The 15632-nt window shown below is 33.9% G+C and overlaps 1 protein-coding gene and 1 non-coding gene across 4 annotated transcripts in view; one reads left to right on the forward strand and one right to left on the reverse strand.

Moving 5' to 3' along the window:
* The window catches only part of LOC106664542, a 382600-nt gene that overhangs the window by 205405 nt on the left and 161563 nt on the right, over positions 1–15632 (reverse strand). For all 3 annotated transcript variants that reach the window (XM_014390354.2, XM_014390356.2, XM_014390357.2), the window contains exon 2: positions 14695–15289. In XM_014390354.2, coding sequence (XP_014245840.1) covers positions 14695–15236 — 542 coding nt within the window. In that variant the 5' untranslated portion in view covers positions 15237–15289. The remainder of the gene's footprint in view (positions 1–14694; positions 15290–15632) is intronic.
* Trnag-acc lies at positions 9672–9744 on the forward strand. Its single transcript has one exon. It is a non-coding gene; the product is annotated as a tRNA-Gly (tRNA).

Consider the following 15632-nt stretch of genomic DNA (forward strand, 5'->3'; position numbering starts at 1 on the left):
GAGTACATATACTTTGATTGAATTTTGAATTTAAAATTTCTAGCATTGTATAAATTCACTTTTTTTCCCACAACCTACATGTATTTGTAAAATTTAATAATGTTTAAAAATCCCAGGCCCTGAAGAAGTTTTCAATAAAGATCGAAACGTTGGCACGAAAAAGAAAATATTTTTGTAACACCTACACCACATCAGACCGCATCTCACGACCTCCAAATAATCATATGGTTCAGAATTGTAAAGTGCTAACATCAAATGCGTTCTATGATTAATATCGGTTAATAATTACAAATTGTTCGCTATACACAAAATGAACAAATTTTCTTACTGTACCTAATCGGGGACGTTACATAAATACATCAACATTTAGTGAAATAAAAATATGGGGTTGTTAAACCCTAATCATACATCCTTTAATATACTGAGTTAATTCAGAGCAGATGGATTTTACGACTAAACACTTTAACATATTAATTAGACTATATCCCATGTTATATAAAGGCAGCCTTACCAAAGACTCTCACTTTGCACCCGTACAGCTTCAAAATAAATTAATATTCAACATTACGATTTACGTCAGGGGTAGACGTTTCTCGCTCTAAGTCCTGCAGATTTTCAGAGCGTCCTTCACTCAGATTGCCCCATATTGAAAAATCTTACTAATAAAAAGAAGTGTGATGCACTGTTACACAAACAGTTTAATTTTTCATGTACCTAAAACATATCACATTCAACAATTCGCCCCATTAGGTATGAAGAACATACGGCCACGATCAACAAATTGTACTTAACCCGATGTGCTTAACCATTTACTTACAACAATTAGAAAATAATTTGAATCGTCTTTTTAATTTATTTAGTTCAAAGATTATACATATGCTTGAACTTATTTATTAAATTCGCTAGTTTTTCGTGGTCCGCTAAACCAATTAATATCATTCAATTAATTAAGGTTTTAAGTTGGGATAAAAAAAAGTCAGTGACACGAGCGGGATTAGAACCCATGACCTTCGGCTTGATACGCCGCTTCCATACCACTTGAGCTATCGTGACTCTGATCTACTCAGGCACTGACTTCCCATCTCAACAAGGAAAAAAAGAAGGGAAAATTCGAAAGGTGGAAGTCAGTGCCTGAGTGGATCGAAGTCATGATAGATCAAGTGGTAAAGTAGCGGCGTATTTAGCCGAAGGTCGTGGGTTCGAATCCCGCTCGTGACACTGGCTTTTTTATCTCAACTAAAAACATTAATTAATTATTTATTTATCCAAGGTAGAAATTAAAATAGGAGGCAAAAGAACCAAAAGTCTAACACTTTATTATTTTCAATAACAATAGTTTATTTAATGAGATTTATATGGATAGCTTAAATCTTCAATATGACACTTTATCAAACGAAGAAACGGCAGTTATATATATTGGAAGGCTAGCAAGTAGCACATCTGCAAGCAAATTGTATTCAGAGCTAACAGGTAGGTGTACGACCTCAAAGGTCGTACAAACGACGGACGTACAAATCGATTAAACAATTTATTTACCATTGCAAATGACAGTCAAAGTTGGCAGGATTTATAGTGACAGAAAGTCAATTCGATTATTCCGCGTGGATTCACTTGTTACAAAAAAATCGCTAATATTGAGTATTGTTAATTATCCAGAATGAAAATAATTCAACTCCGCCCCTCGGAACTGATTCCGATAGCCACTGAGTTTCCGGAAGATTAGTTTAAAACCGTTTAGTGAACTCGACCGTGTTAACGGGGAAGGGTGGAAATCCCTTTAATTCACAAATAGTGATTTTCCCTTTTCCGTAGGGGTATACAAATGGAAAGCAAAACAATTTGAATAAGAAAGGGAAATGGCAGGGGTTGTTTCATCTTACCGGCCAATTTCAGAGAATTAATGTTGATTCGGGAATTGTCTGTCCTTATTAAATTTCATCCCAACAGCTGTCCGAAGACAGATGGAAATGTAATGTCTTTATAGCTAATCAGAATCGACTACTTTATAAACGGAGTCGTGAGTAATTTCATATCTTATTAGCAAGTGTCAATTGAAAGCAGATTTAAGTAAATTTTTAATTTAAAACCAACAAACCTTTATCACGAAGCGATTTTTGTAATAGGGAGGATAACCCAATAATTAAAGGCAAACAATAATTTGTTCACAGCCTAAACAGAAAAGAAACTAAATGAATATTTTCTAAGCTAAAACTAGCGGATTCGTACTCGTGTATATTTTTACTTCGTAGAAAACCATTGATATATAACCTTACAGCCTAAGTCAAAACCTAACAAAACCTAATGCCGATCATAAAATAAAATAACGAGGATAGAATAAAGTCTATTTAATAAATGTGGTTAAATTATATTCTAGTTGAAACTTACCAAATGTAACCTAACACTTTTTTAGCACTGACCACAATCGTAACCCTACTTAATCATACACTAATTCTAACCCTAACACTATTTAACATAAATTGCATTGTCGTACTTAACCTTTACCTAACCCTAACACTAACACTACCTAACCTAATTTAAACGGTCTCTAATACTAACACTAATATTACCTGACCTAAATCTAGTATTTCCTAACATAATGTGACCCTAACAATAACCCTAACTTAACCTGATATAACCCTAGCTCCAATCTAGTCATATTTCCAATCTTAGCCTTAAAGCTACATACCCTAACTCGTCTCTAATTGATTTGTTTCGTCTGAGTCTACATCAAAAACATAATTCATTCTTACCTAACCATCCTTACTTTCATATATGAAGGTCTAGAAAGTGAACATGGAAAAAGGTTTATTTATAACAATAAATATTATAAGGCCTTTGCTAATGTCTAGCCATACTTACCCTAACGTAATCCGACCCTAACACATCCCTAGCCCAAACCTAACCATTTTTGTAATCGTAAACGGATATCTATTCAACCTGACGCGTTCCTAATCCTATTTCTTATCCAAACTATAACACCACATAAGCTGTAACTACCATGTTTAAAAAACCTGAGTCTACATCATAAACATAATTCATTGTTACCTACAGCACAGATTTTTCAGTGTACTTTTTAACTGCTGGTCTTTACAAAGGAAAAATAACAATTTTGGGATTTCACCAATGATCTGGAGGATTCCAACGAACTAGCATTAATCACTTGCATAAAGGCAACATGGTAAACTTTGTAACGAATTAGGTTTGTTAGCTATTCGCATTATTACAAACAGGTGTGATCATTACAAGAACAAACACAGGTTAAGACTTGCACCAACATAAATTATATATTAAACAATACTTAGGTAATTTAGTTCGTTATAGAAAATGAGGCTTGGGATGTCTATTCAGGGGGTGGACAACAATGAAACTTTTTAAGTTAAAACTTAAAGCTGAAGAGAGGAGAGTGCTGCACGCCGAAATCAATGTATATACCACAAGAAAAAATTATTTATATAAAATTGGGGTTTTGGTTATCTCCCTCAACACAACGTTATAAATGATAAGAATTTTTTTAACTTGGTTGTTGTACCATTAGGAATAATTATTACTAATTACAAGAGAAATCTATCTATTATCTATATCTATTATATATTCACAACAATTTATACCTAAACACTTTTAAAATAAGCACTTTCATATGAAATTTCATAGCACAGCTACGTATTAGCTTCCAAATCCAAACACTAAAATAATTAATTATATAAAATCGACAGAGATAGAGAAAGTGGAAAGAGAGAGAGAGAGAGAGAGAGAGAGAGAGAGAGAGAGAGAGAGAGAGGGGGGAGAGAGAGAGAGAGAGAGAGAGATAGAAATAGAGAGAGAGTGAGGAATAAAGAAAAATATGTAAAAAACATCAAAACGGCGCTTATTGATGCTAAACCTGCAAGACCGAACCGTCATCAAGGTTTAGTCCATTGAAGTTCTTTGCAAGTAGAAATTTGTATTTTGGGCTTTATACTGTAAGATAAACTATCGTTAGATAATATAGTGTAGCAAATTACGTTTGGCATTCTCTGGAGGACTAAAGTTTGATCCAGAACTAAAACAATAATCAAATCCTTAAAGAATTATAAATGGTTGTTAAACATGATTTCTAAAGATTCAAAGGGTCGTTATTTAAAATACGTCAGCACAGCTTTGTTCGTCATTAAAGTTTTGTAAATTTTGGGCGCTATTTTTCTAAATATTTTTCAATATTATATCGAATATAATTGTTAATAAATTTACAAATCGCCAAGAAAAATTTTATGGCATGGCTGAGGAAAAGTGGAGAGAACAGTGAAGAACCATGGATAGAGAGAGTGTTTATTCAATTTCAAAATAAACAGTTGACCACTGGCATTATTACTATACCGTTGAAGCAGTTCTGTTACAAATGAGCCAAATTGTAATTGTGTTAGTTCTGACGCAGTAACAAGAAACAAATGGGTCAACACTAATAACATCCATGCAAATCGTGAAACGAGTGGGCTTTGTTGTTTAGAAAGGCTATTGAACTGTTTACCCCGTTGTAATATCCCGCGTTTCATGTCATAGAGGCTTATGTCGGGAGATATTTTTAGTAATATTAAGTTTTTTCCAATTAAGCAATCATAATAAATTAATATTAATGAAAATAAAATAATTTTTTTACATTCCGGAAACATTTAAAATAAATTGTTTTATTTATTTTTTCTTAACATACTCCTTACAACACTTCTTTATCACCCGAAAAAATGGTGGAATAAATGAATGGAAGGGGCGCGGTTGTCGCAACGGTTTAGGCCATGAACGGCGCTCATCACTCTAAGGTAAAGGTCCCGGGTTCGAATCCAGCGACCCTGCATTCGAACCCGACATACTTACAAATGGGCTTTTTTCAAAGCGCCGGCGCACTGAGGGTTCATATGACTTCTGCTGTTGCAAATCTTTGAAAAAAAAATAAATAAAAAAAGACAGAAAGAAAATAAATGAATGGCTTATAATTACATGTAGAAAATTGCAACAATCCATTATAAAATAGATTATGTTCTTTAAGGCATTTACAGAGTGCACATAAATAACGATACTACACAAACCGAAAAGTAAGTGTCTGTTGTCACCCTTGCATGGCTTATTCTTAATCGGGAAAGGATTATCCTTCTATGACGATTCAGGTCCTCGAGGGCTACCTATCGACAGTGCTTTTGATATCGAGTGCTTTCTGCTGATCCGGGCCAGCGACGCAGCCACATCTTTTTAATCATTTTTTTTATTGCATTTTTAACATGAGGGGTCCGGATCCCGGTGGTTTTATCCGGAGCTTGGGATTTCCCGGAAAGACGATATAAAAAGCAAATCCATACTCGTAATATTTTTTTATATTTTTACTATGGTCGACATACTTTATAACATTGTGAGGTTTTCTGCCCTGTATGCGGAATGATGAACATGTAATTAGTACCGACCACGTTGACGTGTTTATTCTCGTTGAGTTAATTTTCAGAATTATTATTGCATTGCCCCATCTAGAATGTTCAAGTCTACGTGATTTACATTAAGACTATTCCTTTTTTGATGGAATTATACATAGGAATAACTGAATTACGTGTATCAAAATTATCTAAATGAGGTGATATTAATTCATGAACTAATGCTTTTTTTGTATGTATGCGTACAAGAAAAGAAAAAAAGAATATTTGACTACATTCCACCTGATCGGATACTCAAAAAAAGATATGAGTTATTTGAGTGAAATGGGGTATTTTACCTAAATATGACTTAATATTTCCGATCGTATTTTTGCGTTAAAAATCACATTCGATTTGGAAACGTGTAACTGATGTAATTGAGCTGTTTTTAATCTTTCATCAAACATCTATGTTTGGGCTTGCAATTTAAAACCGTAAAATAATTAATTCTATAAAATCGAAAGAGAGAGAGAGAGAGAACGAGAGAGAGAGAGAGAGAGAGAGAGAGAGAGAGAGAGAGAGAGAGAGAAACAGGAATAGGAATAAACAAAAATATTTAAAAATCACCAATACGGCGCTTAAGGATGCTAAACCTACAAGACCGAACCGTCATCAAGGATTAGTCCATTGAAGCGCCTTGCTAAGTAGAAATTTAAATTTTGGGATTTCGACTGTAAGGTTAGACTGTAATTAGATAATATAGATCAGTTTAGGAAATTAGGCTTGAAATTCTCGAGAGGACTAAAGTTTAATCCAGAACTAAAATAGATAATTATATTCTCAATGAAATTATAATTGAGCTGTTTTTAATCTGTTTATTTATGGTTTTTTAGTACTGATTATGTTATTTATCTTTTTATGTTTTCGAATTGGTTCATTTTTTGTACGTCGTGAAGAATTTCTTGCTTGTCTGCATTACTAAGGCTTCGTGATGGGTTTCTGTGATGTGAGTCACGTAGTTTGATTTTCCGTCATTGTCCCTAAATGATCTCATACGTTGTTTGTATCTGTCTGTTATTTTTCCTCTTGTCTGTTAGATTTGTTTCTCTCCGCGATGTCAAGTAATAATTTCACGAATAATTTGGATCTTGGTATGATCTGGATGAAAAAACAAATTCAATTAACATCTGCCTACCATTCGACCTATTTTATGGTCACCTTCAGGCCAAGTATAATTATGATTTTAATAGATGGATTCAAATTTGGTTAACGACAGGATTTAGTTCCAACATCGACCTGCACTGTAACACTATTGATAATAGTCGATGGTGTACATGACAATGACCTTAAATTTGTCGAAAGCTTGGCAGAAAATTTGAGATTTGCGTTTTCATCCAGGCCATACCGAGATCTAGATTAATCGTGAGTAAAAAAGTCGTCGATATATTAAACACTTAACAAGTAAATATATCACCTTCTTTTCCACTGCTACCTTATAGGTCTATTGCGGAATCCTTATAATTTTGTCCATACTGTGGAAAGTGCGCTATTTATCACAAAACTAAACTAAGTACATTCTTTCGTGCCACTTCGCATTTTTCTGTCGGTATTAAAATTGCCTTACCGATTTGTTATACTTTATACAGCTTAGTGCTAATTCAGAGAGGATATGGCCGACGACTCCGGTTTATCCTGATAGAGTCGGGGTTCTGACTCAGTTAAGAAGGGGGGCACAGGTTTACTTTAGCTTTTTGTGCATGTTAGGTATTTGTCTCCACATTCCGTTTTTATGTCGTGTGATTGTCGTGCCATTTTGTACAATATTTTCTATTGGAAGTTTTATGATCGTGTTCAGGCTCTTAAATAATGTTTTAATACTGAATTTTTGAAAATTATTAGTAAATTTGTATTATTCTTTCCTTTTGTATGTGAATGTGGTCCATTGATCACTTTCTGTGGATCGCTTTTATTTGGTGTGTGCGTTTAGTTTTTGGTAATAGCAAAAAATCGTTTTGTTGAACAAAACACAACATTAATTTTCTGATTTTTCTGTGTATTGCTTTTTTGTATGATGTCTCATGTTTGGAGTTTTAATAGTTTTTTTTCTATCCTCAGTTTAAATCGGCTCGTGGATAATCTTTTATGATTCGGAAGGATTTTTACCACTTGGCCCCCAGGGGAGGATATTTGCACGGGAAACTTTTGAAATCGATCCTTCGGCAATTGGCGGAAAGCGAGCGGGAGTAAAGCAATATTTTACACTCGAATATTTCAGTCGATGACGGAGAGGAAGTCAGTCCTCCCATGGGAGAATAACCAGCACAAAGTGAGGGGAGCTATTTTAGAGAACGAAACCCGTACTGGTCCATTTCGCCTCTGGATGATTTTTACTGGCTTTTTCCCTGTTTTCTCTGTAACTACTTAACCGCGTTCAAGGAATTTACCGTCTTCGAAAAAACGTGTGTGTACTTTCATATGTTTTATCTCTATTTGAAACTTCTTATCTTTGTATTTTATACACAAAAAGTTGAAAAATGCAATAGTTTGTCTTGACGGATAGAATAGTATGAAAAATAGATTAATCTGATTTTTCCTTGTTATACTACTGTTATTGTGCAACAATTTGAAAAAACAAACAATGTATATAATCCTTTTGACAAATTCCTAACCCAGGAACAATGCCTTCAGTTTTTTTAATACATCCAACCTAATTTTTAGCTGGTGGAGCAACAACAGTAAGGTTGCTGTACTGTCAACCCACGTGGCGTGATTTCTCTTCCTTGATCGACATACCGGCCGACCTCATTGCACAAACTTTCATATATTCTAGATAGTCTACAAAGTCAGACAAAAGAGAACTTATTCTTCCCATCTTACATATCATACATATGTACGTTAATTTCCCAAAAACGCTAAACATGGGCTACATGGCAACAGACACGGTGCCCATCTAACTACCGACGATCAACCAACAGACGAGAAAACTGAAGAAGGAGGTTTCCAAATGAAATAAAGACAGTACATGACTTCCTTAACGAAATCTGACATATCACTGCGATATCATTAATCAATCATGGGCCAAAACAAACGAAGACAAAGCGCAGCTATTTTCTGACTAACTGTGTGACTCCTCTTTTTCCTCAGAGACATACAGATAGCCATCCGCAGAACGGGGTTGACCAACAAATAAATTCACTCTTTCGGCTCCCATCTCCCAAGCCATTTCTTCTTTCAGATATTAAATAAAAATTTAAACACTTACCTTGTCGCAAGGGCCCAAGATATTACCTAATTAGGGATAACGTATTGCAAAACTTAAACAAAAAAGACAGCTCTTTCTGACATATTTCTACAACACAGTGCTGAAAAAAAATTCCCAGTACAGAAGAAATGCTCCGTGTAACGAATATGATCCCAAAATCCACGAAACCTACCCAACATTCAAATTCATACAGCCCTGTTAGTCTCTTTCCTGTGAAAAATTCTTGCAAAGCTTCTCCTAAAAAGATGTATATCAATAGCTGAAACTACTATACCTTTCCTTACCACCAGTTAAGTTTCCACTCGTTTCACTTCTCTATACAATAGGTGCATCGCGTTGTATCATCTTCTTTTTAGAAAAAACTATATTGCTCGATGGGACTCAAGTTTTCCATCGGTTTTGGAACACAGGTTAAGGGCTGCCTTCTAACAAGAAACTCTTATCTGACAGACCAGCTCAGTAGCATCGCTTGGGGGGCTTTTCTTTTCATATGCCCAGTATGTCAGATTTCCCCCAGGGCCTTCCAAGGCTCTTCTTATTCACAATATACACAATTTTACAGAGAGCCAACCAGTCATCCAATCTCGATCCTTCCTTTGCTGGTCAGGACACCCAACCCTTTTTCAACTTTAACCAGTCTTGATTTCGCAAAAGAAATCCTTATACACGACATGACTGGAAACTAACCAAATTACTCTCTAGGCTATTGGGCTGTACATCTAACTTATACCTTACTAATTCACGATTTACAAGGCCTCCTGAGACCACCATGGGGCAGAAATGAAGTTTCTGGTTCAACGAAAAAATCCAATTGCTATAAAATCCAATCTATCCAATCAAAAACACAAAAAAATATTAAATTGCCACACGTCGTCTGAAACGGTTCCGGTGGAGAGATGTCTTGAGAGATTAATTGACTCAATGTGAGAGGGTCTGCTAGTTGCCTTCTCTTAACATTAATAGTATAAAAAATGGCAAAAAGGAGGGAAAATTCAAAAATGTGGGGTTGAGATGGCAAGTTAGTGCTCGAGTGGACCGAAGTCACGATAGTTCAAATGGTAGAGTAGCGGCGTACCAAGCCGAAGGTTGTGGGTTCGAATCCCGCTCGTGACACTGACTTTTTTATCTCAACTAAAAACCTTAATTAATTGAATGATATTAATTGGTCAAGCGGACCACGAAAAATAGTGAAATTAATAATATGCTAGATTGTCATATCTGCTATCTCATATGCTTGTTGTGATTAAAAAGTACAATTTTAAATATCGTAATAATTACAACGAAAAATTGTTTAAATTTTACAAAGACTTTAACAAATGATGTAAGTCACGCGTCTACGCTTTACTATTGGCAAAAATTGACATTGACTACGCCAAATCCGACTTAAGTAAATGGGGTGTTAAGTATAACGGGAACTTTTGTTGAGCGTTTGCCCGTCACTCGGACCAGAAGTGGCCCAACCTCTACTTCAACTGTTATGACCTGCGTGATTATGTACTAAGTAATATTTCTGTCTGTGCCTGAGTGTGAAATTATTAATTAACAACAAAAGCATTAACAAGCGGTAATAAAATGGCATAAACTGGGGACTAGCGTTATAAAAATTGAATAATAAGTCAATTGAATGACATTTGGATTCATTACATTAACAATCATAATTATATTTACAATAGAATACAATATAACAAATTCATATTGCGTTTTATATGAAAAATGATTTTCTGAAGCTTTTCCTAAAAATGTGAAATAATATGGAAAACTAATAACTCACAATAATCATAGAAGACAGAACTTGTTTGTTCTAAATTTCGTAAGTCAGCGCTCTTTCTTATTACATAAACTTTGTTTTCTAATATTCAAACTTTCTGATTTTAAAAAAGTTCGGCCTTGCTAAGGCGGATAAGTATCATACTCAATCGTGTCCGCCTTTATTATTCTATAAAGGTTTCGGAGTATAATCCAGTTTTAACAAAAGTTTCGGATTGACGTGTACGGATGAATAATATTACATGTAATTTATATTAGCTTAACTTAGACTCACGCTAATGCGTACATCAGAATGGTTAAATCTAAAGCCAGAATACACAATGGTCCTTCTGTTGAATTTACATGACTGAGTTCCATACACGGGGGCAAAATATAAAAAATGGTCTAAAATTAATTATTCATGGTGAATATGGAGGCGGCCAGAAATAAGTGCTTATTTACTAGCGCTTCAAGTAATACAATGAACGGTATCCTAAATAATATAGAAATTTTAATAATTACAAACTGATGGTACAAATCAAAGGAGTTAAGAGTTTAAATATACAATAGTGTATTGGTATAGATTCTTTGGATAAGATGCTTCTAGATACGTTCAGAATTCTTAAATTTGTGAATAATCATATTGAAAATAATATGCATATTTAAACAATAACTATGTACACTAAAAATTTGTGGACCATGAAACGTAGTGCAAATAACACATCATGCTAATATATATATATATATATATACCAATTTTGTGATCTGCAACAGTAGTGTCAGTGTTTTTCAAAATTTTGGGAAGGGAGAGAAGGTTTTCAAAATGTTTTGTATATGTGTGGTCAGTAGTGACTGTTAGTCGATAATTATTCAGAAATGCGGTCTGGTGTGATGTAGGTTTCAGAAAAATATTTTCTTTATCGTGCCAACGTATCGATCTTTATTGAGATCATCTTCAGGGCATAGGATTTATAAACATTGTTTAAATTTAACAAAAACATGCAGGATGTGGAAAAAAGTGAATTTATACAATGCAAAAAAATATTTTTTTAAATATTTAATCAAAGTATTTTTACTCACTCAAAGTGTTTGTTTTCTGCGTAAGTGTGTCATTCTTGCGTGTCGTGTTGAGAGTACCGGTGAGATATTCCTGTTTTATGTTTATATATGTTGGATTTTGAATGGGTGAGAAGGAAGTCGGTATAGAAAGACATTTTTGTATAAGGAGTCGGCGTCTTTGAGGTGAAAAGAGCTGAAAGACTAAGGGAAAAAATGTTGGTAATACTTCGGCCAAGTTTTTCCCTTCGTCGGCTCTTTTCACCTCAAAGACGCCGACTCCTTATACAAAAATGTCTTTCTATACCGACTTCCTTCCCACTCCTCAAAATCCAAGGTATATAAACATAAAACAGTAGAAAACAAACACTTTGAGTGAGTAGAAATACTTTGATTGAATATAAAATATATATTTTTTGGATTGTATAAGTTTACTTTTTTCCACATCCTACATATATTTTTTAAATGTAAACAATGTTTGTAAATCCCAGGCCCTGAAGATGATCTCAATCGAAGATGATCGATTGAAGATGATCGAAACGTTGGCACGATAGAGAAACTGTTTTTCTGAAACCTACATCATACCAGACCGCATCTCACGATTTCTGAATAATTGTATTTTCTATGATAATTCTTTCCCTTTTTCAAAAGGTGGAAAAGGAAGTTCGAAAGCTTGGAGCTGTCTTCTTATTGTGCTTACGAAGAAAATTAAAATCAACAACTTTCGTAGAAGTACAAACATGGCATAAATAACATGGTGTAAATCCCGTAATTTTTATGAAAATCATTTAGTGAAACAATCAAGTAGAATAATTTACTAGTGCTCCGCTTCCGTAAAATCTACATATTCAGGTTGCTGGTAGAGATAAAATTATGGATTATAGTAAGACTACTTATAAATTCTTGCCATGCATTAAATCAAGAATCAAAAACGGGAATTTTAGTCAACCAAATTATATTACTACCCAGTTTTTAACAGGGCATGGAAAATTTAATAAATATTTATATAATTATAAGTTAGAAAACACCAATTTATGCCAATGTGGGGAAATTGAAAGTGCTGAACATTTTGTGACGAAATGCGAAATCTGTAACCATAAAAGAAGAATACTAGAAATGGAAAAAAAATAGATGATGAATGTAAATTGGTAGAACTGACAAAGAATAAACACAATTATAAACAGTTTATAAAGTTTATAAACTATGTCTATGAAAAAAAAAAAACTAAACACAGTTCACAAAATCAAAATGAAAATCATCGATAATAAAAAATTCCCACAAGGGCTTTTAATTTTTTGTATGTAAATAAAGGACTCCAATGTACAAATTTAATTACTCTTAGGGAACTGTTTATTTGAACTGATTGTGTAAATTATGAATGTATATAGTTAAATTATTTAATTAAAATGGTAGTTTAAAATAAATGTATATGGTTTAATCATGTATTTAAACTGGTAGTATTAAGTAGTTAAATTTGTTATTCATATGTTTTTATGATCACTATGTTAATTCCCTAGTCGATATAGTCATTTTATTAATAACTGTATATGTATATAATCGAATTATTTAAATGAAATGTCTTGTTTTTTATGTTATATATATACATAGTTAAATTATATATTTGAGAAGTTATATTTAAAGTTATAAATGTATATAGTCCGTTAAGGTTATTTAAGCATGTTTTAGAAAATTATGTTATTTATTTTGTTTTCATTATTCTCATGTTTATATGAGTATAAAATTGAATTACTTATTTGAAATATCTAGTCAAGTTATAATGTATATATTTAAATAATTTATATGAAATGTTTGTTTAGATTTATAAAGGTATATAGTCTAAAGGGTTTATTTAAGCTAGTAAGATCAATTTAACAATATTTTTATTTAATGGTTTCATTGTGCTCATGTTTTTATTACTAGTCAAAATAGTCTATTTATATTGTTTAAAAATGTTCTAACCGCCAAAAATTCTCTTTAAAAATTGTTATAAAACCTCTCAGGGAAAAAAAATCCCTGTAAAACCAGATCGCCGCCCAGCGGTCCATCCTGGAAACGTTATAATATAATTATAATTATAACGGCTAAAGATCTGTGTAAAGGGACCTGTTGTGGTTGAAAAAAAATTATTAATTTAGAAATTTATTAAAACAAATAATGTGATAAATAAAAAAATAAAATAAAAGCATACGCTGTAAGAGTTTTACAGGAAAAACACACACACACACACACACACACACACACACACACACACACACACACACACACAAAAAGGATTATAGTAAGACATCTTAAACTTTTTTACGTGGTTCTGGTTTTAAGTTGTAAACTGCTTCTAAATGGCAGATTTCAAAAATAAAGGACATATATAAACGAGGTATTAGCCGTAGGATGTAATGGTGGTAGAAAGTATTAATTCGTTACATTACTACCTTTTTCTAGCACCAATAATTCGTCTAGAGCTGCAGCTCCACTACGGAAAATGATAGCTAATTTTCTGCATATATACACCACCAGAAAGAGCGATATTTTTAATGGGAAAACTGACTTAACTAAAAATAGACTAATTAGTCTCAAGATTGCTACAGACTCCTCCAATTGATAACAATAAATAACAATAAAAAGAAAATACTACTGTTAACTTGTTGAATTAATTGTTAAACTGTCTTATATATAACAACCTGTAACACAAATTAGACGTCAAACGACCCAACACATCTGACCCCTGCCCATTATGATAATTACAAAGTTCACCTTCTGCTAATATTTCTTTACAAACCAATACGATGTGTAAGGACTCAACTTCTAAAGAATTTCGACACATTTAAGCTGAAAGGCCAATAATGTTAATTAAGTTATTGAAATGGAATTATAATGATTACATGTTTTACTTAATTACATCAACCTACAGAACGGGTAACGGGTTAATTATTAATTAAATTAATTTCAACCGAATTTTCGGTTATGATTTTTTGTTCTGAAAATGGAAACATATAGTGAGACATAACTACATAGTGCTATATGATAGGCGAGGAGATACAATCCGTGTTAAATGACTGAAAGAAACAGCAAGAATGAGCAGGGCACAATGAAAAACGTTAAAAGTTGTCTGTTGATGCAATAGTTCTTATTGGTAGAAAAATTTTACTAAAATCTGTAAATATCACGGTTATTGTTTTGGTAAGAGATTTAAGATATAACCGTGCTTCTTATTTATATGAAGGTAAAGTTAAAATTAAGTATTGATAAAATAAGTGGACTTACTGGAAATCATTGCTGGCGTAGCAGTTTCCAGCCAAGGAACAGCCAAGGACGGAACAGGAGTCGTTTCTGACAAGAGGGACATCTTCTTCATCGGCCGTCATTTCGTAGGTGATATTGAACCCGTAGACGTCGAGCAGGTCATCGAGGACCCTGAGGTGGTTGCCTTCGAGCTGGTCGAGCTTGAACTCAATGACAAAATACTGATTTCTCGTGTAAATCCAGCTCGTGGTGATGACGTTCTGCTCGTTCACTTCGAAAATGCGTTTTGACTCCAGCGGAAAAGGCGATAGCGGCTCGTAAAAGCTGTATTCCGTGAAAGTGACACCCGTGGAGACGAATAGCTGCGTCAAGTACACCACGATCGACGACGGCGGCTGGGCGGATGAATCTATGACCCAGGTGCACGATATAGGTACCTGGAAAGGTCCTGGAAATCCCGGCGTCTGGATAACGCCATTCCTCTCGGTCAGAGTGCCACCGCACGATTCCTCGGAAAATGCAGGACCGACGAGCAAAATCGCGCACAACACGGACACCAACATTGTACACTAGCAAAGTTGATTCACGCCCATTGTCCCACTCCCTTGTCCTCTGCCTGGAACAGACAAACCAGCCAATTAACTTTTACATTTCAACTGGGAAATAGCCTCCATTTCCTCTAATCACATCTAAAAATCATACTGGCATTACTAATACATCATGTATTTTCACTTGAGATTCACAAGAGAAAATAGAAGGCTTAAGGCTCTTATCAGTACCTTAAGTGTCTAGCATCTAATAATAAAAACGTAAACCTGTCGAAAAAGTAGATATCATAAAAGAAACAACGACTGTCCATTGTAGCACTGTAACGTTGATTTCATCATTATCATCAACGTTTTAATCATTTGTTTGGCTGTTATAACATTAAATTTGTTACACAAAAAAAAACTGAATTA

This window comes from Cimex lectularius, unplaced genomic scaffold (genome assembly GCF_000648675.2).
Source record: "Cimex lectularius strain Harlan isolate CLEC.00 unplaced genomic scaffold, Clec_2.1 scaffold13, whole genome shotgun sequence".
Lineage (NCBI taxonomy): Eukaryota > Metazoa > Arthropoda > Insecta > Hemiptera > Cimicidae > Cimex > Cimex lectularius.